Source organism: Nipponia nippon, unplaced genomic scaffold (assembly GCF_047370975.1).
Source record: "Nipponia nippon isolate SJK-2023a ecotype South Korea unplaced genomic scaffold, ASM4737097v1 scaffold_32, whole genome shotgun sequence".
NCBI classification, from domain to species: Eukaryota; Metazoa; Chordata; class Aves; order Pelecaniformes; family Threskiornithidae; genus Nipponia; species Nipponia nippon.
In genome coordinates this window covers 2,394,156-2,417,475 of record NW_028262350.1, presented here as the reverse complement: position 1 = coordinate 2,417,475, position 23,320 = coordinate 2,394,156, and the positions used below count along the sequence as shown (strand labels likewise).

At 55.4% G+C, this 23,320-nt stretch overlaps 1 protein-coding gene and 1 long non-coding RNA gene across 3 annotated transcripts in view; one reads left to right on the top strand and one right to left on the bottom strand.

Moving 5' to 3' along the window:
- The window catches only part of LOC148054248 (uncharacterized), a 24,628-nt gene extending 22,933 nt beyond the window's left edge, over positions 1 to 1,695 (top strand). For both annotated transcript variants that reach the window (XR_015707531.1, XR_015707530.1), the window contains exon 6: positions 1,558 to 1,695. This is a non-coding gene — a long non-coding RNA (uncharacterized LOC148054248). The remainder of the gene's footprint in view (positions 1 to 1,557) is intronic.
- On the bottom strand, positions 2 to 23,320 carry PLXDC1 (plexin domain containing 1). The gene is made up of 14 exons (XM_087770347.1): positions 23,135 to 23,320; positions 21,319 to 21,467; positions 18,034 to 18,177; positions 17,596 to 17,665; positions 17,064 to 17,186; positions 16,561 to 16,679; positions 16,256 to 16,355; positions 14,262 to 14,357; positions 12,146 to 12,227; positions 9,784 to 9,844; positions 8,721 to 8,856; positions 7,046 to 7,081; positions 5,761 to 5,921; positions 2 to 4,600 (listed from the first exon to the last, which is right to left on the bottom strand). Exons 1-14 carry the CDS (start codon positions 23,187 to 23,189, stop codon positions 4,481 to 4,483), a joined length of 1,452 nt encoding a protein of 483 aa, XP_087626473.1. The 5' UTR covers positions 23,190 to 23,320; the 3' UTR covers positions 2 to 4,480.

Sequence of the window (23,320 nt, the reverse complement as noted above, 5' to 3'; positions counted from 1 at the left end):
TGGAAAGGGTTACGGGTAAGTCCTTGTTCTGGCTATGCCCTTATCAGCTACTCAAGGTGTAACACACAGGGAAGCAGTGCTGTCAAAGCTCCCCCAGGAGTTAATCTATTGCTATCCATAGTTAATTGCAAGGTGGGCCTTTTCCTACAGTTCATCATCTCCTTTCAGTTACTGCATCACGCCAATTTGTTCCTCCTTCTCATGTACAATAGCGAAGGAAGCCGAAACATGGAGGTGCTACCCAGAGGTCTCAGATAATGACCTTTAAAGTGATCTACGTTTTTTCAATAATTTGGTGCTAGTGCAAAGATCAAAACACTAAACCTGTCAAAAAGTCAAATGGGCCAAGCAAACTTCATTGTTCAAGCTGAGAAGCCTGCAAAAAAAAAAATCTAAATAAGCTGAGCAGAATAAAATCAGAAGAAATTTATAGTCTTGATTCAAACCTCAATTACAGTAGTTGTTATCCTAGATATATCCTGGGAACACCTCCTGATAATGATGTGTTATTACTAAGACAGAAAAGGATGTCTTAAAAAAAAATCCTTGTATTGTTATAGCGTCAATTAAAAGAATACAAGATGAAAATAAATTCCCATCCTGCTTAGAAGTTCGCATAACATGACCAGTAATCCTTTGCATGTTTTATTTTGAAAACAAAGCAGTCCAAAAGGAAGATTTTTTTTTAATATTAAGACTGTATTCCATGCAGATAATCCATAGTAAATACATTGCATTAAAAGACAGTTAAAGTGCCTTTAGTCCCTCAAAATAGTCCAGCTGTGCTGTAAATTCAAGTATGTGGAAAGTAGGCCTTTAGTTATTAAGAGAATATTTTTTGATCTGGCTCCTGCTCCCAGTGCTGTCAAAAATGGAGGGGTTAGCCCCCAACTTTCGTAGGAGCAGAACCAGCCTTGCGTTGGTCTCTGCTAAACCCTGTGCTGTGTTTTCCCAACTGCTGAACGCAGACGAGTGGCCAAGGAGCAGATACGTGATGTCATTTTCTGCCTGATGACAGGCAGGCAGCTGCCTTACGCCCAAACGACAGGCTCAGCAGTTGCCACCAACTGCCAGGGCACGGTGCTTGGAAAGACAAATGAGGAGCAGTAGCAGTTGTCTGTGTTTTGCATCCTCTTTTAACCAGCTGAGCAACGGACTGAGCACAGCTAACAGCCCCAGCCTGTTTTATAGCTATAAAATAGACAGGTCAATACACATGTACATTGTGCAGTCTGCTTTGAAGCAAGCCCAAACGCTGGGTTCATCAGAATCCAGAGGAAAACCTCAGGATGTGGCTACAGAAGCCACACGATTAAAAGCAAAATCAAACTCTTTTTATGTCACAGTTGCCATCATCACGTTCTTGCTTCGGCACTCGAGACTAGCAAGATTAACCGGCATCTTGAAGTCAGAGTTACACAGATAAGAAAGGAGTATTGATCCTGATGCGTTTGACTTGGTGCAGCCAGCATTATACTGGAGCCCAGACTCTCCTATTCTCTTCATCATTAAAGCAGTACTTGGTGATGGTTAAGACATTTTTTCTCTTTCTTCTAGGCATCAGCAACATTATCATTGGGCTTTCTGGAATTTAGTAGACAACCTCTTCTCTTCCACTACAAAGCCATGTGCAAAGAGCATTCAGAAAAGATCGCTCCCTGCTGACTCGCGAGCTTGCCAGATGTGAACTTCAAGTGCCCAGAGCTAGACCTCAGGTCGAAAGGTAGGACAGAATATTATTTTTTTTCCTCCTCCTTGAGACACAGCATCTAAGTGCCTTGCTTCTCCAGGCTAGGCAGTGGGAGATGCTGGTTGAAGCCAGACCTTCAGCTCAGCGCACGCATATGACTGTGGGTGGTAACTTCTCCATCTACTCTACCACAAGGTCTTAGAGATGATGCATAGGAGCTGTTAACAATACCCCAAACCATACTCCTCAGTAGAAGGTAGACCAACCATCTATTGCACAGCTACAGAATACAGAACAGCCTGGTTTATTTTGTTTCTTTCCTTAAAGGAGGGGAAAAAAAAAAAAAAAAAGCCTTTTTGACTCCAGGCACTCAGAACTTGGCATCTGCCCCGAAGTACAGGTGTTTTACGTATCTCAACCGTTTCTGTGCTATGGCACTTGGATGTTGTTATTTTCCACCCGAGTATCAGATCCTCTTCTGAATCCTTCTAAGATCCCGGCTGCAGTAATGCAGCAGTGATTTATACAGCTCAGTTACACTCTATTTAAAGTCTGTTTTCTTTTAAATTTGCAGCATTTCAGAACTCTTGGATGTTACCTAGCATTTCTAGGGGTTGTAGGGGAAGAGGAGTACCCAAAATCTTGCTGTTATTGTGTATGCATGTTAAGAAAAAACAGTAAAAACAAAGCCATTATTTGAAAAGAGTTAAATCCAGAGAAAATTCCTTACCAGCTCATAACCATTTCAAAGCAGATCAGATCCTGGGCAAAAACTAGATGACAGCATCCCTTTGAATTCTTTCTACTTCAGGGAAGCAGGGGAAAAAACAACCTTCCAGTTGAAAGCTTTATTTGGGAATAAAGTTTATCTTCAAAATATGTCTAAAGAGAGACTGTCTGGGCCATAACAACTTGGCACGACTCAGTCTGACTTACCCTGTTTAAGCATTTTGGTGCCTTTGTGCCATAATAAGATGCAGCAAAAGTCTCCCTAGTGGCTATGTATGAGAAAGTATAATCTGGGGTCTAAATGCCACAAAGCATCCATATTTATCTTTAATGGCTATATAAATTCAGCAGATGAGAAGGAAAACATTAATTAGACAGACCCTGCCTTTGGCAGTAATCACTACCAGTGACAGCTGAACCAGCCAGTGGATAAAATATGCACCAAACATGATTATCAGAATAAATAACTGAGGATCAAGAGAAAATAAAAAAAAAAAAAAGGGGGGGGGGGAAGCCCCATACAACCAACACCTTTTTTGGTAGGGGGAAGAAAACTTTACCTTACGCTGGACTTTGGACTCTCTTTTTTTTATACAAGCTTTCCTCAGTTCAGGGCCCAATCCTGCAGCTGGTGTCTGTGGAAGCAGGGTAGAGTATTTCTGCAGATTACTCTTGAATTCTGATTGCACAGAAGGAGTAGAAAACCCTGAGCAGTCTAGTGTTGAAGCCCTTAGTTAGGGTCGGATTCTGGAATCACGATACACGTACAAAGCCAGACCAGGGGCCTATCACAGACATAATGAAATAAAAAAATAGGAAAAAATTCCACTGACTTGAGTAGGCGCTAAAAACTGTGATGTTAACAAGGTGATTTTTAGATTTTTCAATGGTATGAAGGCATGTATGCCTTCACTCCTTATTTATGTGAAATGCCCGTAAATGAGGTTGGATTTACTTCAGGATTTAGCCCGTGGGAGGACACTGCTCTTGCTAGTGCTCTGTCCCCATCCTCTTCCATCAAAACCTACTCTGTTCCTGCTGGATTAGTGACCATGCCACGAGGATGTATTTCGAAGGAATCTAAGATTTTTTTCACACTCCTTTGGGGTCAGGGTCATACTTAGTAATTTAGGAAACTAATTAGATGCCAAAAAGTGCATCAGAGCCATTGGCTCACAAACATCCCAGAGGTGAATCCTCCGCCAGGGTTTTGCCCTTAAAATAATAGATGAGGTTTCCCTTTCTCTGGAGCAGGGGGTGGAAGCTGTTGCTTTGAAGGGAGAGGAAGGCAGGGAGTTGAAGCCATGGTGGTGGAAAACCAAGTGCAGGAGGAAAAGACAAGGGCACAAGGCTTCTTGGCCATGAAGACAAGATTAAATGCTGCCTGCCCCAAAAGAAGGCAAGGGGGAGAGCGGAGAAAGGGACAGAGCTGGGGGAGAGGGGACGGGAGAGGGGAGGTGAGCCCTGGCGAGCCAACCTGACCTCTCGCAGGCCACCAACAGCACCTACCCCCAACCACCCAGCCTCTCCCTCGAGAGGGGAAGAGGCAACCAGCCCGACTTTCCTGAGTGCAGAGCCACTGTGCAGCAAAAATCAACTGTTTTGCTGTCCCCAAGAGCCTGCTGCTTGAGGCAACTGCGTATTTTGCCTGTACCAAGATTTGCCCCCCCTTTGCTGCCCCTGTGAGACTCCTGGTGGAGGAGGGAAGAGGTCAGCCACACACGGGGCGGGGGGGGAAAAACCCAACCACAAAACAAAAAACCCATGCCAAATGAAAACTTTGACTGCTCTTTTTTCTACCGCCACATCCAGGGCTTCGGTGCCGGGCTGCAGGCAGAGTCCAATGTCGCAACTGGCTGCCGCCGCTGCAGGCTCTGCTGTCCCGTGGGGAATCCAGGCGGAATCCTCACATCGCCCTGACTCATTCTTTTCAAATGCTCCATTGGGTCTTTTTCCTCTGCTTGCTCTTTCTTTTCCAAGAGGGGAAAGACTTTGCAATAGAATAACAGAAGACTCCAACACTTGAGACATGGGAGGTTCGAGACGCAGGGGGAGAAGTGCTCAGCATTGTTCTGCTTCAACAAAACCCTCCTTCTCCTGGCTGGCCGGCTCCACCTCCGAGTACGTTGCATGGTTGGTGTGATTTCGGAATTTCATGGCAGGCCAGCGATGTGGCCTTCGCTGTGGACAGAAACAAAGACCCATCAGAAGATATGACAGAGCCTTTCACGCCAAGTCTGCAGGGAAATTGGAAACTCGGTCCTGAAACAAAAACAATGCTGTCTTTGTGAAAGTTTGACTTTTTATTAATAAAAATAAATTTAAAAAAATCACTTCATGCTTGAAAGAGTTCATTACGCTGCATCGATCTCACTGAGCTGACCCACTGATAAGCTTAAAATGGGGAGCGGGGAGGAAATGGACGTTTTAAGTGAAATCTCACATCAGCCTCAGAAGAAGGGTGCCCTGTGCAGCCGAGGACGGCCGCAGGTTTCCCGTGCGACCACATACACGTCAGCTCTGTGTCTCTATCTGCAAAACAGGGACAAGTGCATTGCCCCTTCTCAGCTGGGTAAAGATAAATGCATCAGACATTGCCAAGTGCTCAGGTACTAAACTGGCAGAGGCCATGCAGATCAATTCTCTGAAGCCTGTCTCTGCAAACAGGACAGATGGAGGAAAGACAAGTGCTCTAGGAAAAAGCCAGCGAGTGATAAGGAAAGGCTGAGGGCTAAGCGTTGCTCACTCCCTCCGCAGCAGCTCCTATGCCAGGATTCAGCCCACTTCTGACTGCCTCGGGATCCTACACCAAGCGGTCTTCTGGCTTTTAACAGCAGATGGAGATTGTTGGACCCCCTGTCTTTCCGAGAATTAAAATCTTCCATTTAGAGCATTCACACCACCACTTACACAGTAGCTGATGGCATGACATCCATCAGTAAAAAGTCTGACAATTTTAGTCAACAAAATCCAGCTGGGCAATTCAAAAGGCAGCGATCTCAATTATGTCATAGCTCCAACTGAGCCCTCCAACCAGGCGGCGTGTCGACGGCTCATGCAAGCAGGTGGAAGAGTCTAACGTTGCATGGGGAAAAAATGGCAATGTGTGAAAGGGAGCGTGTGAAAGGGAGCAAAATAAAACAGTGTGGGAGGGAGAGAGCCTAAGTTTAAAACATCATCAGCTGGAGGTTGGGAGATTAGCTGTGACTGCAGGACCAAGAACCTCGGATATGAACTCTATCAAAGTTCCTCTTTGCTCCCTGCTCTCCTCTAGAAGGTTAGGATTCGTGTTGACAGCAGAGGAAGAGAAAAACCGGCCAGGGATAAGGTTCTCCACTCACCTCAATGAAGAACAGGGCAGCGTTGGAGGTGGGGTGGCTGTTGATGTAAATCCCAGCCAGGATAATAGCTGCAATGAGCAACACAGCCAGAACGATCCCCACGATAGTACCCGTGTGAATCGGGGCGCCTGCTTTCTTGGAAGGAAGGCTGCTTCCCACACCTGCAAAAAAGGGTTGAGTCTTGAACCGTGCTGAGACCTCGGTAAAAGAGAGGACAGGAAAGAAAAGCAAGGCAAGACCTTCACGTACGACTGAGCACTGTCAGGCTCAGCAAGAGGGGGAGATGCGCCAGAGAGCTCTCTCAGCTCCAGCTCCCTTTCGGATGATAGCAGTAGCTGGTTTGAAAGATGAAACCACCGCCATGCAGTAACCCCCCCCTCCAATCCATATTCTTTATATATTGGCTGCTCACTCTGGTAGAAAGCCATTAGCCATATGCTGAGCGGGGTCCTCGGTGTGTCTTCCCCCCAGCCCTCCGGCTTGCCCTCGGTCCTCGGCTATGAATATGCAATTGCACAGAGCTACAGAGGGTGTATGTGGCATATATTAACAGTGCCATTACCAGCCATTTGGGGAGCAATTTGGCTGGAACTGGGAAGATCATGCGTTTCAAAGGCCCCAGGCCTGCAAAGGAACTGATCCTGCACCCAGTTTAGCCAGTTAAACTTCCCTGAGCTGCTTTCAGGGATGGGCTTGTGGTTTGCATACGACTGCAGCTCTTGCAAACCTGACATCAGGCGAAGAGGGCTCGGATCCTTCCCGTACTCTGAAATTAGTAGGAGCATTATGGCAACAGTTTGGTTCCCTGCCCTTGGGGCTGCTGAACAAACTCGGACTGGGAAAGGATTCACGGGGACAGAGATGAAAAAGGCAAAGCTGGGCTAAGGATATTTTTTAAATTTGGATTTTACGCTGCTCTTTGGCACAGCTGGGGAAACTCAAAGGAAAAAAAGGACTTTGTGTCTATGCAAAAACTGCAAAGAAAGGGAATTACGTGGAAAGAGAACACTCATCGTCTTAGTTTGCACAGCAGGACTAAGTGGGAAAAGTAGACAAACAGCATCAGGGTAAAACAGATGGGTCCCGACTCTCACTTTTCACTACCTGAAATGGTATTAATCAGGGTGAGGACAATAGGAGTCTTATCTTGATTACATCCCTCCAGTCTCAGTTTCACCTGTCCACTCCGCTGACTGATCGCAACTCCCCGGTGCGTTAGATTTCAGCGTAACGTGTTTGCGCTTGGCACGACTGTGAGCAGGCAGAGAGAAGATTAAGGGCTTACCTTCGCTTCCTGCATACTGATTGAGCTTCGTATCATCTAAAAGAAGAAAACAAAGGCAAAAAAATAAAGTTAGGAGCCTTCTATGATATTCTGTATGCTTCCCGCCCACTTTCACCCCTCTGTAACAGAACACACCTCTTGCACAGCATTCCCATGGCCAGTTTTAAACTGTTTTAAACCAGTTTTAAACCTCTGAGTTTGGTGGAAGGGGAAGGCACACAGAAAACAACAATAGCGAAAGCACGTGGCTTGTGGTTTGATGTCTTCCTTCACAAAGGTGGCACCTGGAGCACAAACACCTGAGGAAACCAGTCTTTAAATATGCTCCATGTGCAAAGCAGAGCAAGAAGTGACTGCTCAGAGCCCCAGCCCTTTGTGGGTGTCTGTGGTCAGACTATGGCGTTTGCAGCAATGCACTGCTAATACATCCCTGATAAATCACTGGGATGTTACGCTGTCGATGTCTTCCATGGGGGCCCAAAATCCGATTCCATTCTCCATCTCATTCTGGAAGAGCCAGGACATAGCGTACAAGGCTTTGTGTCTTGATGGTCTCCGCATCACCACCCTCGCGAGTCCGGCTGAAATCCCGATCCAGAATTCTTCCTGCTTGGCTTACACGGTCGCTAGCTGCAGCGCTGACACACGACCAGCGAGTCGGACACATTCACAGACATCTCCATGAGCAGAGCCAGGGAACTGGGCTGGCTGGGGAGGACGCAGAGGGCTAAGTCCGCTCCTTCGCTTTGCTTGTTCCTTTGCTGGGCTTCTCCAGATAAAGTTCGCTGCCTGATGCAGCTGGCTGTTTGTTTCCTTCCAAGATTACAAATTAACTTCATGCTTGACTATGTCACAGAAAGCCTCTTGTTCTTTTTCCAAGAATTGGCGATGAGTTGGAAAATAATCTCAGTGGTGGTGTTACACTCCCCCTTCCTTTAATTGCTCCTTTCAAAGTCAACTCTGTCAGCCAGGCACTCCGTTCCTCCCCCCAACTCCTTCCCATCGCTGAAGGACAATTACTAATGTTCCTTTCTATTTATTCTAATTAGCAGTTTGCGTTAGGGACTATTAAGCAGCAAAATTGAAGTGATACCTGCCGCTAGGATCTGAGGAGCCAGCCCTGAGTTAATAGGATTATCAAGCTTTAGAACATGGGTGTCTCGAGGGAAACTCAGGTCCTTATCTGGAGCTTTCCTGTGCTGGAACGAACACCGTTCCCGAGCAGAGGGCAATCACAAGCTTATGCTGTATTCTTGCCAGTCAGAGTACTGGCAGCCCTGAGCCACCAGCTAGGACCAAGCCCATTAAAAGCATGAGCCCCTATATACAGTGTTAACCTCTGTTACGATGCCGGGGAGTCTGTCCACCAGGGACCAGTTGCTTGTTGACCTTCACAAATGCATAAAAAGGCTGCGATGCAACTGTAAAACTCTTCCCATGGAGGGGGTTTCATCTCTCCCCATCACGCCGAGTCGCACCTCTTAGGCTGCCCTTCCTTCTCCTTTCCTCTGCCTCCTGTACTCACCCCTGCCCTTCTGCTGCAAAGATGGGTTTGTTATTGTATTTATTTGGATATGAATTGGTTTTATGAGGCATCGGAGTGAAGGATCTCTCCAAGGATAAGTGTCGAGGATGGGGTGTCCCTGCCAGAGCCGCTCACCCCACCTGCCCCTACCTTCTGTAGTGAGGCTGTCAATGAAGAGTGAGGACGTGGAGGTGGTGATGTCCTCATCCAGCGGTGAGAAAGAGCTGCCAGGAGGTGCTGAATAGTGGTCGCCTTCTGCTAAATCCTCGCAGGTCTTCTCATCTGACTGGAAAGAAAATGAAGAACGGCTACTTTTTCTAGCTCTCTTCCAGCAAGAGTGCCAGGGAGCCAGCGGTGAGGACTGTGCTTCCCGGGCGTAGGGCTGCCGAGCCCTTGGGGTTCAAACACTGGAGTGGAAGCCGGGGACACGGTCCAGAAGTGCCAGGAGATGTATGGGGGGGAGACCTGGAGGTTGGAGAAAAGGAGGAAAAGTTTGGGAACCACTTAAGTAGGACAAATGACAAAGAGCTGGCAAGGTCCTCCAGTCTGACCTTCTTGCATCACTGAATGGCCTTACATAGGTCCTGTGACCTCCTTTTCCCTCACTCAACCCTCTTGGTTAACAGGGAACAAAGCTGAGTTTTCAGTGGGGGAAAAAATGAACAACAAAAAAAAAAAAGCCCAAAGGAGAAACAGATGTTTTGTTAGAGCTGATCTTTCTGAGACAAAGAAACTAGTTCATCCAACGTGGAGATAATCGTGCTAACAAGGACAAAAAAAAAAAAAAATAAATCACAAGGGCTAATTTCTTCATGCTTGAGAGTGAGTAAGAGTCATGCTTCAGAAAGTGAAGAAAAAAATATCCCAATGTATTCAAATTGCACCATTTGGTAACTTATGGAGGTCTCTGCATCTTTACTGAACAGCCAGCATCGACCAGCACAGAAACGAGACGCCAGCAAGGCAAAGACAGGTAACGCTGGATCCATCTTTTAACTATTCCAATAGAGACAGCCTCTGTGAAGTGGATCAGTGGTCCAGCTGTAATGGGAAAGGGATAACCGAAGGGATATTCGGTCTGTTCCAGAACAGCACAGGCCGAGCGGAGCGGAGAGTGAATTCTTTGAGCTGGGATATGGCCATTGGTTTTTCTGTAGTTCAGCATCATTCCTAGCAGAGGACCTAAGAGAAGTGATTCTTCTCTCAGCCTCACCTTCTGGCCACAGCCGTAGGACAGCCACTCCTCACGGTATCGGTCAAAGCCGCTGGAACATCTGCGGAGAAAAGCAGCATTAACCTGGGGGAGATGAATTCCTGAGAGACAGCAACACTGATGCTCATTTGCCCGCTCTATGTGGGTGGCATCGCTAACGATTTTTAAGCTGCCCAAGAGTCTCCAGCGCTGCCCCGATGGGTGCTGTGTACAGCCCCTCGGACAGACAGATATCGGAGGACTGGAAAGATTATACACAAGCTGGTCTCCAAAGACATGGTGTTTCCAGTACAGCTGTGCTGGAAGGACCCAAATGTTCCTCTTCACAGAGGAGGAAAAGGGTCAACACCGCTTCTCCAAGGGAAACGGCGAAGCAGAGAAATAGGAAAAATATATAGACTGAGTCTGAATTTCCATTCCCTGGACTCTGTGCCAGGGCAAGGCCATGATCTCCATGAGGCTTTTTTTTTCCAGCAACATCTGCACAGGAGAAACACATTAAAGAAATTACAAACGGCATCAGGAAAACACCAGCTAGAGAAATCTCTGCAGACACAGAGGGAATGAAATAGCACTCTGACCTTTGGAAAGTCTCTGGGGGGCTACCAAAATATGAATCAGGGGTTCAGCTCATACAAGCACTAATTTACCCAACTACCAACCACTAAAAGAGGAGAAGCCACAAAACTTCAGGTCCTGCTGAGTCACTGAGAGCTTTACTTAAAGTGCAGTTCCTGTAACGATTACAGGCTCAGGAAAAGCAAACACACAAACAACTCCACTGTCCAGAGAAGAGCTAGGAGGACTCGGGGGTTAAATCACTGAGCTGGACTCAGGATGTAAGTCCAAAGCCTGGAAGCCACCCTACCGGCTTCCTTGGGAAAGATCACGTTGGCTTTGCAAAACCCACCTGGTTGAAAGCCAACAAGATCGCGGGAGGCTTGCTCTAGCCTGCAGTTTCTGCCACGCTTGCCATTTATACTTTCCATTTGTAACCTAAGCTCTTCAGGACCGAGCTGCCGATACGCGGCTACGGCTGCGGGGAGCATGGCTTTTAGCCACACATCAAGAAGTCACCGTACTGTAAGCGATAAGAGCGAACATCAGCAACAGTGACTTGGATTTTGAAAGACTGGGTTTGCAAACACTGTGATTTTGGAACAAGCAGAATGACAAAGTCCTTGAACCCTGGGTTTTCAGCCCGAACAAGATGCAGACTAAGGCACTGTATCCTGGGCTTGGTTTTGCTACCAAAGCCACATCTGGTTTCACACATCTCTCAGCTGTGAGAACATAATATTCTCTGATCTGAAGCCACCACTGAGCAACTGTCATTGAAAAATGATGTTCCCCGGGCTCGGGTTGTATTCCAGCCCACTGAAAGGCAGTGAATCAACCCTGATTTACAGGGTCACTTCGCTGATGTCGCAGGATCTCTCCCTGTCCCAGCTGCCCTGCTCATACCTTGCTGAAATCGGTGCGTGTAAGGAAAGGGTGCAAGTCTTGAGCGTAGCGAGAGAAGGGCTACGGAAAGGAGGAGCGAAGGTGCCCTGCGAGCGATGCCGGGGACGAGCCAAGGCTGCCCTTGCCTTCCTGGGAGAGCCGGGCATTTCCCAAGCGCGGCGGTCCCCGTGCCACCTGCGAGGATCTGTGTTATTGGGTCCCCTCCCTTGCCACGAGCTCTAAATAAATATTTCAGCAAAATCTCATTAAACTCTCTCCTGCTCCGTATCGCGCTGCTTGAGCTGAAGGAGAGCACGGAGCAGGACTGCTGCGTGGCTGGGACTGCAGCGGGGCCAGCCCCGTCCCCCCAGATCCTCAGTTTACCCCCAAAAAAGCAGCAAGTGCCCCCCACCCTCGTTGTGCCTCACCCCTGACAAAGAGGGCCCGTCCCCGCAGCTGGGGGGCTGGTGAGCATCCCCCCGCTCTGAGCTACCTGCTGCCCTTCGGACCCGAGCGTGTCCCAGCCTCCCTGCCCTGCGCTTCTGCCTGAACTCACAGCCTAAGTCAGGACAAGTTTCCCCCATGTTTAATCTCACTGACAAAAATGTGAGTCTTGCTTCTGGTCTCAACTTGTTCCAGCTGCTGCAGCAAAACATTAGGACCAAGAACCCCAGCCTTGGGAAACGTCTCCTTTCAATGGCTTGTGAGCGGAGATCAGATCACCTCTTAACCATGGCTATGAGACTATGAGAGCAGCACCCTAACTAAACCAAAAAGCAGCAAAAAAAAAAAACCAATAAAAAAAGGAAAATAATAATAAAAAAACCCAGCAACACTAATACAGGCATCAGACCTGGAGCTGCACTTGCTCTCCCAGCTATAGAAACATTAGCAAGAGAAGGAAACTCATCCCAGGTACCTCTGCAGGACATGACACCAGCTGCAGTTGAAGGTCAGCTCCGAGGTCACACACATTTCACAGCTCTGATGCTGGAGACAAGCTGTAAAAGAGAGAGGAGAGACGTACCAGCGACACGCCAGCATCTGCACGGGCAGGAGGGAGCACGTGCTGCAAGCTGGGGGCATGGGTAGACCCAGCATCAACAGCCGCATCTCCAGCCCAGCCCCTCCGCAATGGACCCGCGGGAGAAGGCAGCACCTCTCTAGCAGGACTGGACTCCCAGTCCACCTGCAAATGTCTTCCCATGCTGTTTAGCTGGGAATTAAAACACATCTGAGACTTATGCCATTTCTTATTGTACAGAGGGTGTTTCTCAGAAGGAAGGAAGCAACACAATTTAACCCTCTGTTGCTGTGTCCATACTAAATAGTTCTGCAAGAGTATCTCCACACTGGAGAGGACTAGCTGCTTGGAGAGTACCATCATTTGCTTGTCACCCTGTCTAGAAAAGATGGCCAAGAGGGCTTGTCTGCAAAAAAAGTCAAGGAAACCAGCAGTTTAACAAGCCCCTCGGGAGGCCCTGACAGCCCGCAATGACAGAGCCGAGAGCTGAGCCGGTGCTGTGAAACACCGGGTGACGAAGGCAGAACACGAGCGGTTCACCTCCCGCATCGGTGCGCAGCATCCTGAACGGCAGCAGCATCCCCATCCCGCCCGGGGCGCCCGGCTCACCTCCACCCTCACCCAGACACCCATCGCTTCTCCGTCCGCGGGCTCCCCGTTCTGCCCCTCACGCTTCAGCAAACTCCCTGCTGCTGCTACCCCAGCCTGGGCTGCCTGCGCTTCCCTGCTGCCCTCCAGTCCCGATCTCCTCCGCTCTCCCATCCCGAGCTTTTCCCGAGCGGACTGCCATGTGGAGGCAGCGCGCGAGCAAGGACCTCTGGTGAAGAGGCAGAGGCTAACCCAGTTCATCCACTTCTGACCTCAATAAGGCTAAAAATTAAAGCCCAGAAGAAAAAGTGGAGTCTAGTTCTCTCTAGCTCTGTGGCTCCTCTGAAGATACTGCTCTCAGCTACCCTAGCAGCTGGGGAAAAACAAAATAGCATGTCTTAAGGAGAAAAAAAGTTATTGCAGAATGCTTATTTATGATCTGCTTTGCAGTAACCCTGCCTGCTGTTAAAATTGTCATAAAATACCCTGGGGAGACCATTTAAATGCATAACCTTGGTATCTTCGTGACAGATTTACTCTCTGCTCTGTATTTACGGACTGCATGACAACTTTCCCTCGTGCGCATGTGCCCTTGGATCCGAACACTAAAAATGTATCTATTTAACAGGATCCTTAAGAAATTTCATCCCAGTGTGGAGGCGTAGAAAATGTCTTGTAGACAGACCTGAAGCGAAGCAGTGTCCAGCAAAATTAGCTGCAGCTTATGGAGCAAAGAGAAGGAGCTTCAGCAGCTGGGCAGGTGGGAAGAGCTGTCAGTGCAAGAAATAAGGAATCGAAGCACTGGGGATCTACTGGGGAGCAACAGGAGCCATCGACTCAGCTGCACGCAAGGAAGGGGCTGGCGGAGCAGCATGGAGCGCAGCTCCGGACCATAGCACGGCGCTCCCAGGGACATCGTGGCTGGCACCACCGCTCTCCTCACTTAGCTGGAGAGCGCTGAGCAAACCGGGTAAGGTGTAATTGCCTGCAGATCCCTCCTTTATCAGCTCCTCCCGTGCCAGCTGAGCTTTGCTGCATCCCATGCTCCCATCTCAGCTACGGAGCAGCCAGGCTGGCACGCGTGTGGGATTTGCTGTCGGCTGAGGGTGACTCTGAGCTGATAAATCCAGACAGGGCTGTACGGACGAGACGTTCAGCGACAGCCACGCGCAGACCTTCTCCCAAAGGCAGAATGACTGGGGGACCCCAGAGCAGGGGCGAGCTGCACCCTGGCCGATAGCCCGCCCTCCCTCCCTGGCGCCGGTGGTGGACGGCAGCCACGCACCCTTCCAGCGTGCATTGAACCTGCCTCCTCCGGCCTTGGCTTCCCCTTTCTCTGTAAGCAGGAGGCTGTTGTAGTTGCTGGGTGAAACCACGGGAGGGAAACGCGCTCCGGGGCACCACGCCAGCCTCTCCGACTTACTGGGCAGCGGGGTGAACTCCACGGCTGACATGTTGGTGATCTTGCTGGTGTCCAGTTCCACGCGATGATATTCGTAGATGGTCCGACGGCGGGACTCTGAAACACAAAGCCTTGGCTTTAGACTGGGCACAAGCCCACCTTGCACGCCCTTCCCCATCCTGCAAAGGGCTTTGCCCCACGCGTGAATCCCAGCGTGTGCGGGGAAAGCTTGTGGGGCTGCTGCTGACTCCCAGCTGAAAGGCAAAGGTGGCCCCAGCTCCTGGGGTCATTCCTGTGGGAGAGGACGGTGTACGGCGGCTGTCCGGCTGCAGGAGCAGCAGTGCGGGAGGTGCTGGAGGGTGTTAGGGCACACATCTCCCCTTCCCTGTTTCGCTAGGAGGAGCTTGGAGCTCCGTCCCCTCTCCCTGACCAGAGACTCCCAAGATGGATGTGGTCCAGTCCTGCATCGCTCTAAACAAACACGAAGCTGCACAACACATTGCTCGTCAGTGACTCACGGCGCTGTGAGCCTCCCCCGTGCGCAGCGCTCGCCCGGAGCTCCACGCCGCTCCCCAGGCTCCTGCTCGGCAGCCGCCTTCCCCCCAAAGCCTCCTCCGTCCCCCATCTCCCTCACGCCTTGCCCACTTCTTTTCTTTCCCCTTCGTCCTGGGGGCCCGAGGGGTCTATTCAGGCTTCTCTCAAATTTTCTCCCAGTGTCTGCCGCTAATTGACGTGGTGACACCAGCCAAGATGCTTCTCTGGCTTGGTGCCCCGCGACAACAATCAAACCTGTCCTTCCAGCGCGGCCGCGGCCCCTCGCTGCTCTGCTCCGCACTTGGAGACCAGCAGATGGGCAGGACGGAGCACTCTCCCCTCCTACCCCCTCCTCTCCTTCCCTTCAAGCCTTCTTTCTTCCCCTCATTAGGTTTTTTCATGCCCAGTTCTTGCATTTCTTCTCCACCCGCTTCCCCTCACACCCCCGGGGCAGGCAGGAGGTGCAGGCAGGGGTCACCAAGCCCATGGGGATGGAGGGCACCAGCCCAGCCAGGGGCAGGCTGGCGGGGCGGGGAGGGGAGGCACCATCCAGCCTGGCCAAGGTTTTTACATGAACTGCTGTAAACGGGTAATAAATGAGGGCCAGATGGCAGGGTCCATAAATAACGAGGAAAAGCAACCGCGCCGGGTGCAGCACGGGGAGGCAGGAGCGAGGCTGGGCTCCTCATGACAAGAGGGGACAGGAGAGGCTGGAAGAGCCTTTTCGGTGAGCTCACGCCATGCCTGCAGCTCATGGCACACGTGGAATAAGCAGGCAGACATGTATGCAGCCGTCCCCATGTCCTGCCGACACGGGTGCTGATCCCAGCCCTGCCCGCAGCAGCCACGCAGCACTGGTGCCATGCTGTGCATTCAAGGACAGTCCAGAGCAGCAGCGGTGCGGCTTGTAGGCTCCCCTAAACACCCACGCCTATAGGAACGAGGCACCCAGCACCCCGCAAGCCTCTCGTCCATCTGCAGTCTCGTTTGCAACCATTCTTCCCCTCCTCCTCATCAGCTGGAAATCAGGGAAGCGATAGCTTGGCTGCTCGCAGCGATTCTGCACACGCTGGGCGAGGAGCACGAGGCCCTTTTGCCTGCAGCACGTTGCCAAAGCACACAGCGTTCGTGGGCTGGGGCCACGCCGACCTGCGGGGGCCACCCAGAGCACAAGGCTGCCATGGTCTTGGCCATGGAGAGATGTGCCCCGAGAGGGATGCGCCCGGGGACGTGGGACCCGAGGGGCACCCATGCAGCCAAGCCCCGCACACCTCCTCACGCTCCTTTGCTCCCTGCCATGAATCCAAGCAGTGCATCGGGTCTTGAAGTGCCCAAAGACGAGGACGTCTCATCTCTCCTTTCCCCTCTGCCCCCTCTCCCAGCAGCGATGCCAGGGGAGCCTCGGCATCCCCAAGGGAGGGATCAGCCGCTCCCCTGCCCCAGCAGCCGCCTCCCCCAGCTCCTCAAGCGCAGCGACTCACCAGGCACATCGGGAGATGGGTTGAGGATCATGAAGGCATCGGAGAGGCCAGCTTTCACGGGGTGCTGGGTGGCACTGATCTGTAGGACCGGCACAGGGATCTGCAGCCGGGGAGAGAGGGCGTGAGGGACCCCAGCCCTGCCCAGGCTCCTGGTGCTGCTGCAGAGCTCTCCGGTGCTTTGGCGGCACTGGGAATGCCCAAACTCGGCACGTGAACAGTTATAATACCGGATCTCCTCCCAGACCCACAGGGATCCCCCACAGGGACCCTCCTGCCATGCCTTCCCCAGCAGAAACATTCCTCACCTCCTTGTACCCAAAGACGATTCTCCCGGTGCTGTGCAGGGCCGCTTGGAAGGTGAAGCTGCCCATGTCCTCCTTCCCCTGAAGATAGACCTTGTCCCACTGCACCACGAAAACCGTCCCTGGGGGAAAGACCAGAGCGGATCAGTCCTCTCATCTCTCCACGCCCCACATCTCAACAGCCTGACGGGTCCTCTTCCGTCGGTGAAGCTCCAAGTCATCTCATCCCCCAATCTCCAGCACATCACTCCGAGCAGACCCACGAACAAGCCCCTGCCAAACATCCCAGCCGCCCCTACCCAAAGCCCCCCCGGGCACCAAACAGCCCCTGCTGCCCTGGGCTCCCCCTCCCCACACCCTCACCTGGCTCCGGCCCCTCTATTTGCTCCAGAGAGCTGAGCTTTGCCCAGTTTTACAAGGAAGGAGCGGGCAGCCGGGCTGCCTGCTGCTCTGCAGCTACAGCAGCCGCCGCGGCTTGCACAGGGGCCGGCCGGAGCAGGGCTCACCGTTGTCCAAGTACTGGACGGTGGAGTTGCGGGAGTAGCTGGGGTTGAAGTTGGCCATGAGGGGTGCGATGTACTGCGTGGCTGTGAGCATCCGGTGGATGACGTCCCCCATGAAGATAAAACCTGAGCAAGCAGAGGAGGGTGAAGCAGCGCACGCTGCCTTCCACCACCCCGGGATGCTCCCTCCCTCTTTCTGACCTCCCACCACCCTGCCCTGGCTCACCCATCCCTTTTTTTACCCCCAGCATCCCCTCCTGGCTTTTCTCCAAGCCTGCGTGACCCCCCTGCGTCTCCTGCAGCTCCTCAACTGCTGCAGAAACCGAGGCACCAGCAGCACCCGACTCCCCGAGCACCAGCAGCAGGGCAGGGGTTAGACTTGGGGTGGAGGGAGAAAGCAAGAAGGGCTGCAGCCCCTTCTCTGTCCCAGCTCTGGGATGAGGGGTGAGGATAGAGCCAGCCCCAGAGCTGTGTCCAGCCCTCCCACCACGGGAACGCCGACTGAGCGCAGGCACCCCGTCCCATCCCGACTCACCACCCGTCGCTATCGTGACCTGCCGCAGGAGGTGGCCGTAGAAGGGGAAGTCAAAGGAGAGGACGATTCTCTGTGGGAGGGAGACAGGGTGAGAACTGCGCTCAGCCCTTGATAAAACAGGTGTTTTCCCAAGGGGATGCGGAGGGAGGGGTCCGTGCCCACCGGCTCTGCCCTGGCTTGGAGCAAGCTCCCGGAGCCGGTGTATGGAGGGGTGGGAGAGGGATGGGAGCGAGGGTCCTGTGGGTGCCTGGTCCCCACGGCTCATCCCCTTCAGCCCTGGACTGGGGCTGGGGGAGACCAAACCTCCCCAAGCCTTGATCTCCACCAGGCTGTCACGGGGACGCAGAAGGGCTGCTGCTGCCCCGGGCGAGGGAAATCCCTGCTGGGAGAGGAGACCCTGGGGACACCCCTGGCTGCAGAACAGCCCCGCGGGCTCACCGAGGCCTGCCGGTGTGTGTTGGACAGGATCCCGTGGATCTTCACTTGGCTCCTGTTGGCCGCTGCCATGTCGACCCACAGCCCCCTCAGGCGGGCGTCCCCCGGCCCGTAGATCCGCGACACGTAGTAGCTGTGGTTGTCCTCCTGCAGGCGGGGAGGGATGGGGTGACAGGGACAGCGTTACCCAGCTTGCTCTGTGGAGATGCAAACCCCCCGGCACGGCTCAGGACAGCCGCTGGGAGATCAACCCCCCTCTCAGCACAAAGCAGCAATAAAAGCAGCACAGAAAAACCCCGTGCAAAGCCAGCAAAGGACGCAGAGCGGTTGGAGAAGGTGCAGAGAAGACCCGCGAGACCGACTGAGCGCAGAGAGGATGGGCTGGCTGGCAAGAGAGAGAGACGTGACTCACGAGAGACTTCAGCAGATGCAGCCTTCCCGGGAAGAAACTATCCTGCTCCCGAGCCAGGGGTTGGAAGTTACAGCTAAAGTGACCACGAGAAGCGAAGCAAACAACCGGAGACATGGAAGCCCAGAGGAAACGATGAACCTTGGAACAGGCAGCTCGGGGAAGGCAGCCGAGCCACCGCCGCCAGCCAAGCGGGAGCGAGGGGCTGAGGATGGGGGACATGGCAGGGAGACGGGGGCTCTGCGGGGCAGGGGCTGCTCTCCTGGATGACAGCCTCGGAGCGTGGGATGGGGCCTGGCTCTGCGTGAGCCGTCAGAGCCCCTTGCTGTTCTCACACAGAGCAAGGAGAGGGACCCTGGGCATCAACCCCAGCCTTCCCCAGCCGCCAGCAGCACCCCAGGCTCCCCGAGCCCCCTCTCCCCGGCAGACCGGAGCATGGACCACGCAGCAGCTCTGCCAAGAGCCATCTCAGACTGATCAGGGATCTATTGAAGGACGCACAGCCTGGCCGGGGACCTGCCTGTGGTTCTGTGGCAGCTCCTTGGGGACACCATCGGAGCGAGAGATCTCCCGGGGTGCAGCCGGCCCTGCACAGCCCGTGCCCCGGCCACACTGGCCCCACCGTGCCTCTCCGACGGGCTCCGGCGTGCAGCCGGCCGGGGACACGGCTGGGAGCTGTCGCCTGTCAGGGAAGGCCAGTTCACACCGGGGGGGGAAGATGGGAAGCATCTTAATTTTCCTTGGGAAAGCTCAGCTCCGCTGCTCCGTGCCAGCACCTGGCGTGCCGCCACGCTCGCCGCTCGTCCCCGTCTGCTGCGCTTCTGCCGCTCAGCCCCTTCTGACCCCCAGCCCCCCCTTACCCCCAGCACCTTCCCCCCAGGCCCCCCGCCCCGGCTGACCCCAGGACCTGCTCCCAGAGCCGCTCCCTGCACATGAGCCCGGGCGCCCGAGGCAGGGACGGACCCACCAGCCCAGGGTTTAAGAGGTTGGAGGGGGTAAAAAAGAGAAAGCAAAGCCCCCCCCGCTTTGAGCAGCCCTGCGCTCTTCCCCAGAGAGGTGTTGCAGGTCTGCGGGAGGTCTAAGGAATAAAGTGCTGTTCGAAAAATCCTGCAACATGTAATGTTTTTCTGCTTCAGCAAAGTTCAAGGAGAGCCGCTGCGCTCCTCTGCCTCTGGTGTAAGCCCTGACTCCAAGGGAAGCTGCCCTAGCTCTTCCCTAGGGCTGTCAGAGCCCCTTCTCTCGCCCGGAGCTCGGAGGGACTGCTGCAGCCCAGAGTCCTCCCTTCCCTATGGATGGGGAAATTGAGGCACGGGGAAGGCGGTGTCAGTACCTGCTGTGCCCCAGCACACACCGCCCACGCAAAGGCTTTGGAAGCCCCCAGGACGCAGGGACAGGCCAGCGCTGGGTGACGAATGACGAAACCTCCCGTGCCCTTGGCCCCCGCTCCGTGCCCTCCCAACGTGTTCCAAATAAACCGGGGGGCGGGGGGGGGGAATAAGCAGGGCCGGGAGCACGGAGGAGCTGGCTGCTGAGCCCCTGACCTCATCGCTGACTCATGAGGATGTCCTAATCCGTCACCTTGCTTTGGTTACTGCAGGAATTAAGAGAGGGGAGGTTTTGGACGCAGGAACAACTGGAGAGCGCAGGCGCCGCGGGGCAGAGCTCTGGGAGGGACAGCGGTGCTGCCCAGCATTGCGCCCCTCTTCATCCTGTGGGTCCCTCCGCACCCCAAACCTGGGACATTTTGGGGGGAGAGAGGGGAAACCCCTCCAGACCCCGGGCCGGCACCTCCAGAGGTAGGGTCACACCTTCCGCAGGTCGGACACGGCGAGATGCAGCCACACACAGAGGAGCAGCATCCCTGACCTTGAACGTGGCCCCGCTCCCGGGGGGACCCTCCTCACCCCCCGACAGCGCCGAGCCCCAGGAAATCGCTGCCTTTTCCTCCTGGGAACCACAAGCACCATCGCACCCTCCCTGTGGCTCCCCGGCATCTCCAAATACCACGGTGGCCATTGCTGGTTTGGGTTTTTTTTTAAACTCTTCCATATCAGGGACTTTTCTGGCTTCTGGCCCCTCTCCCTCCCCGATGGTCAACGAGCGAGGCCAAGCTGGAGCTCGAGCGGAGCGGGAGCAGCCACAGCTGCTTCTCCCCTGTGCGCCGTGCCACGGGGGCACTAATTCCACCAAATCCACAACCAGCTGCCGGCAAAAACACCAGGACAAGTCACCATGGCCAGCACATCCTCCACCAGAGACCGGCCACGGCCACGCATCCCCCAGCCTCATCCCAGAGACCTCAGAGCTGGGCAACCTCCCCAGCTGCCAAGGGACCCACAGCCCCGCCACAAATAACCAGGAGCTAATTGAGGGTGGGTAATTAGGCACAGCTGGGATGCGAGAACCAAGTGAGATCTCCCAGGAGGTGACCCTGCTGCTACAGGAGTTCGTTAGCAGCAGCACAGGCTGCTGCCTTCCCCGGCCGGAGACCCCCGCTTCCCGCACGGCCCCCTCGCCCCGGCACAGCCTCGATAACCTCGGCAGCATCATCCGTGCTGCACACGTGGCATCGCAGCAAGCGAAGCGTTCCCGGCTTTTCAGCCCAGCGATGGCCTTAGCGTGCCCTGGGACCTGGCAGGGCTCACGGGCAGGGATGGCTGCAGGGCTCGGAGCAATCCCCAGGGCACGGCCGCCTCCGCGCTGGGCTGTAATTACCCTCCGGGCTGCCAGGATCTGGCCCCACGCATTAAATCAGAGCCGGCATCTCCACCAGCTCCCTGCCCAGCCTGGAAATAGCTCCCAGCGGTCAGGCGCTGGCCGGATCCTGCCTCGGGGCAGGCGGAGGGCGGCCGGCAGCAGCGACGGGGGCCCTGACTCACCACGATCCGCGTCTCGTTGGCCGGCAGCGTGTCGATGGCCAGGCTGCCCCCCACCAGGTCCTGGCTGATGCGGGTCCCCTCGGTCCTCGGCGAGGTCTCCCGAGCTCTCCGCCGCCCTTCGCCCGCCGCTGGGCTCCCGGGGAGGTGTCCTGGGGGGGCAGGGGGATGGGTCAGTGGGGCCCCACACGGGGAAGGCACCCCTGGGATCAGCCCTCTCCCCCAGCGAGGCAGCTTCTGCTTAGGTGACACGAGTTTAGGGGGGTCTCAGCCCTGGTAAGCAGCATCACCGCGATAATGGAGATGCAGGGAAGGGCTTCTTGGGTCAGGGATGGGCACGGGGTGCAGGGACGGGTGACAGACACCCACCGCCAGGGGAGGAGAGCTGGCATGGAGGGGTGAAAGGAGGCAAAACACGTACAATCCCCCCAGCTCAGCGCACACCCTGCACACACCAGTGCACGGGGAGGAGTGCGAGGCCCCAGGGATGGGGAAGATGCTGCTTCAACAGCGGGGCAGCGGCATGGCCGTGTCCTCGATGTCCCCAGCCATCGGTCCCCTCCTCTGGGCTGGTTTGGTGTCCAGGTGCCAGGGCAGACTCCAAGCACCCATCTCCCAAAAGGAAGGTGTCCCTCGTCCCCTCCTGCCGCACCGCTCCCTGCCCGGCTCCAGCCCTGGGGAGGGAGCGGAGGCCAGAAACACAGCGCAGCGTTGGGGCGGGGGGATGAAAAAGCCGTTTGGGACCAAATCTGCAGAGATTCATGAGATTTCCTGGCAGCTCGGCACGGGCGGAGGCGGTGCGGACGGCACACGCTCGCCCACGGGCAGGGACAGAGCCAGGACGTCTGTCCCCAGCGAGCGGGACAGCAAAAACAGCCGGCGGGGCCGCAGGCTGCTCCCCTCGCCCTTGGGAGAGGGCTCCTGCCTTCGGCCCGGGGTCCCCGGGGAGCGGGAGCTAATTGCTGCCTAACGAGCTCCCGGTCCCCTCCTGAGCTGTCCCGTGGGGCTGGTTTCTGTCCCCAGCGCCTCCGGGAGGGGAAACTGAGGCAGGGGGGAGCGGGGCTGAGCTGGCAGGAGCAGGCAGCCGGCGGGATGCACCCCACTGCCGACGGATGGCGAAAGGGGTTCTGTGGCTGGGGGTCCTGCTCACCTTCCCTGGGGGCACCGGGGGGCCCCAGCCCCTCGCTGCTGCTGGGAGGTCTGAGGTGCCCCAGGGAGCGGAGCCTGTCCCGCCCGGAGGCTCCGCCGTCCTCCCCAAAATCTCGCTGGACGGCTGCGCCCACAGCCAGGCCAGCACCGGCCGTGCCACGGGGCACCCCGGGTGGGGGAATCCTGGGTGGGGGCACCCCGGCAGCGGGGCTGCAGCCCCCCTGCGCCCCGGGGCTGCCCCGCACGGCTGGGGGGGTCCGGGCACCCCACGGTGCCAGCGCCTTCGCCGCGGCGATGCCAGGGCTGCAGGGGGATGCGGGGCCGGAGGGGGACCCCCACGGCAGGTCCCACGCCGCGGGTGGCCGCTGTGGGTGCAGCCGGCTGTGGGGTGCAGCGTGACACGCACCTGCGTGCCCGGGGGGGCACGAAGACACCCGCAAAGCGCAGCCCGCTGTGGGGAGCGCGGCAGCCCACCCGCACGCAGACGGCCCGGGCGAGGCACGATGCCTCCCGCTGCCCACGGCCACGCAGGACCGCGACCACAGCGACCCCCGGGCGGGCGGCACCGGCCCCCGGGACCCCCCTGGACCCGCACTCCCGGGGTCGTCGTCCCCCCCCCCGCCCCGGAGCTCCCCCGGCGCCCCCCGGCCTCGCTCCCCGGCCCCCCTACCTGCGCCCAGCGCCCCGCGCAGGAGGCAGAGCAGGATCAGGCCCCCCCAGCGCATGGTGGGGGGCGGCGGGACCCGCTCGGCCCCGGCTGTGCTGGGGGGGGCTCAGCGCCCCGCCATGGGCCGGCACCCCCGGGGAGCCGCGCACGGAGCCGGAGCGGGAGCGGGAACCGGAGCCCGGGCGGGAG

Coding starts and splice junctions, on each gene's coding strand:
- PLXDC1 (XM_087770347.1), bottom strand. CDS start 23,189: ATGCGCTGGGGGGGCCTGATCCTGCTCTGCCTCCTGCGCGGGGCGCTG. Junction 17,666..18,033: donor ACACACACCGGCAGGCCTCG/GTGAGCCCGCGG, acceptor TCCCTCCCACAG/AGAATCGTCCTCTCCTTTGA. Junction 9,845..12,145: donor TGGTGTCATGTCCTGCAGAG/GTACCTGGGATG, acceptor TTTTCTCCGCAG/ATGTTCCAGCGGCTTTGACC.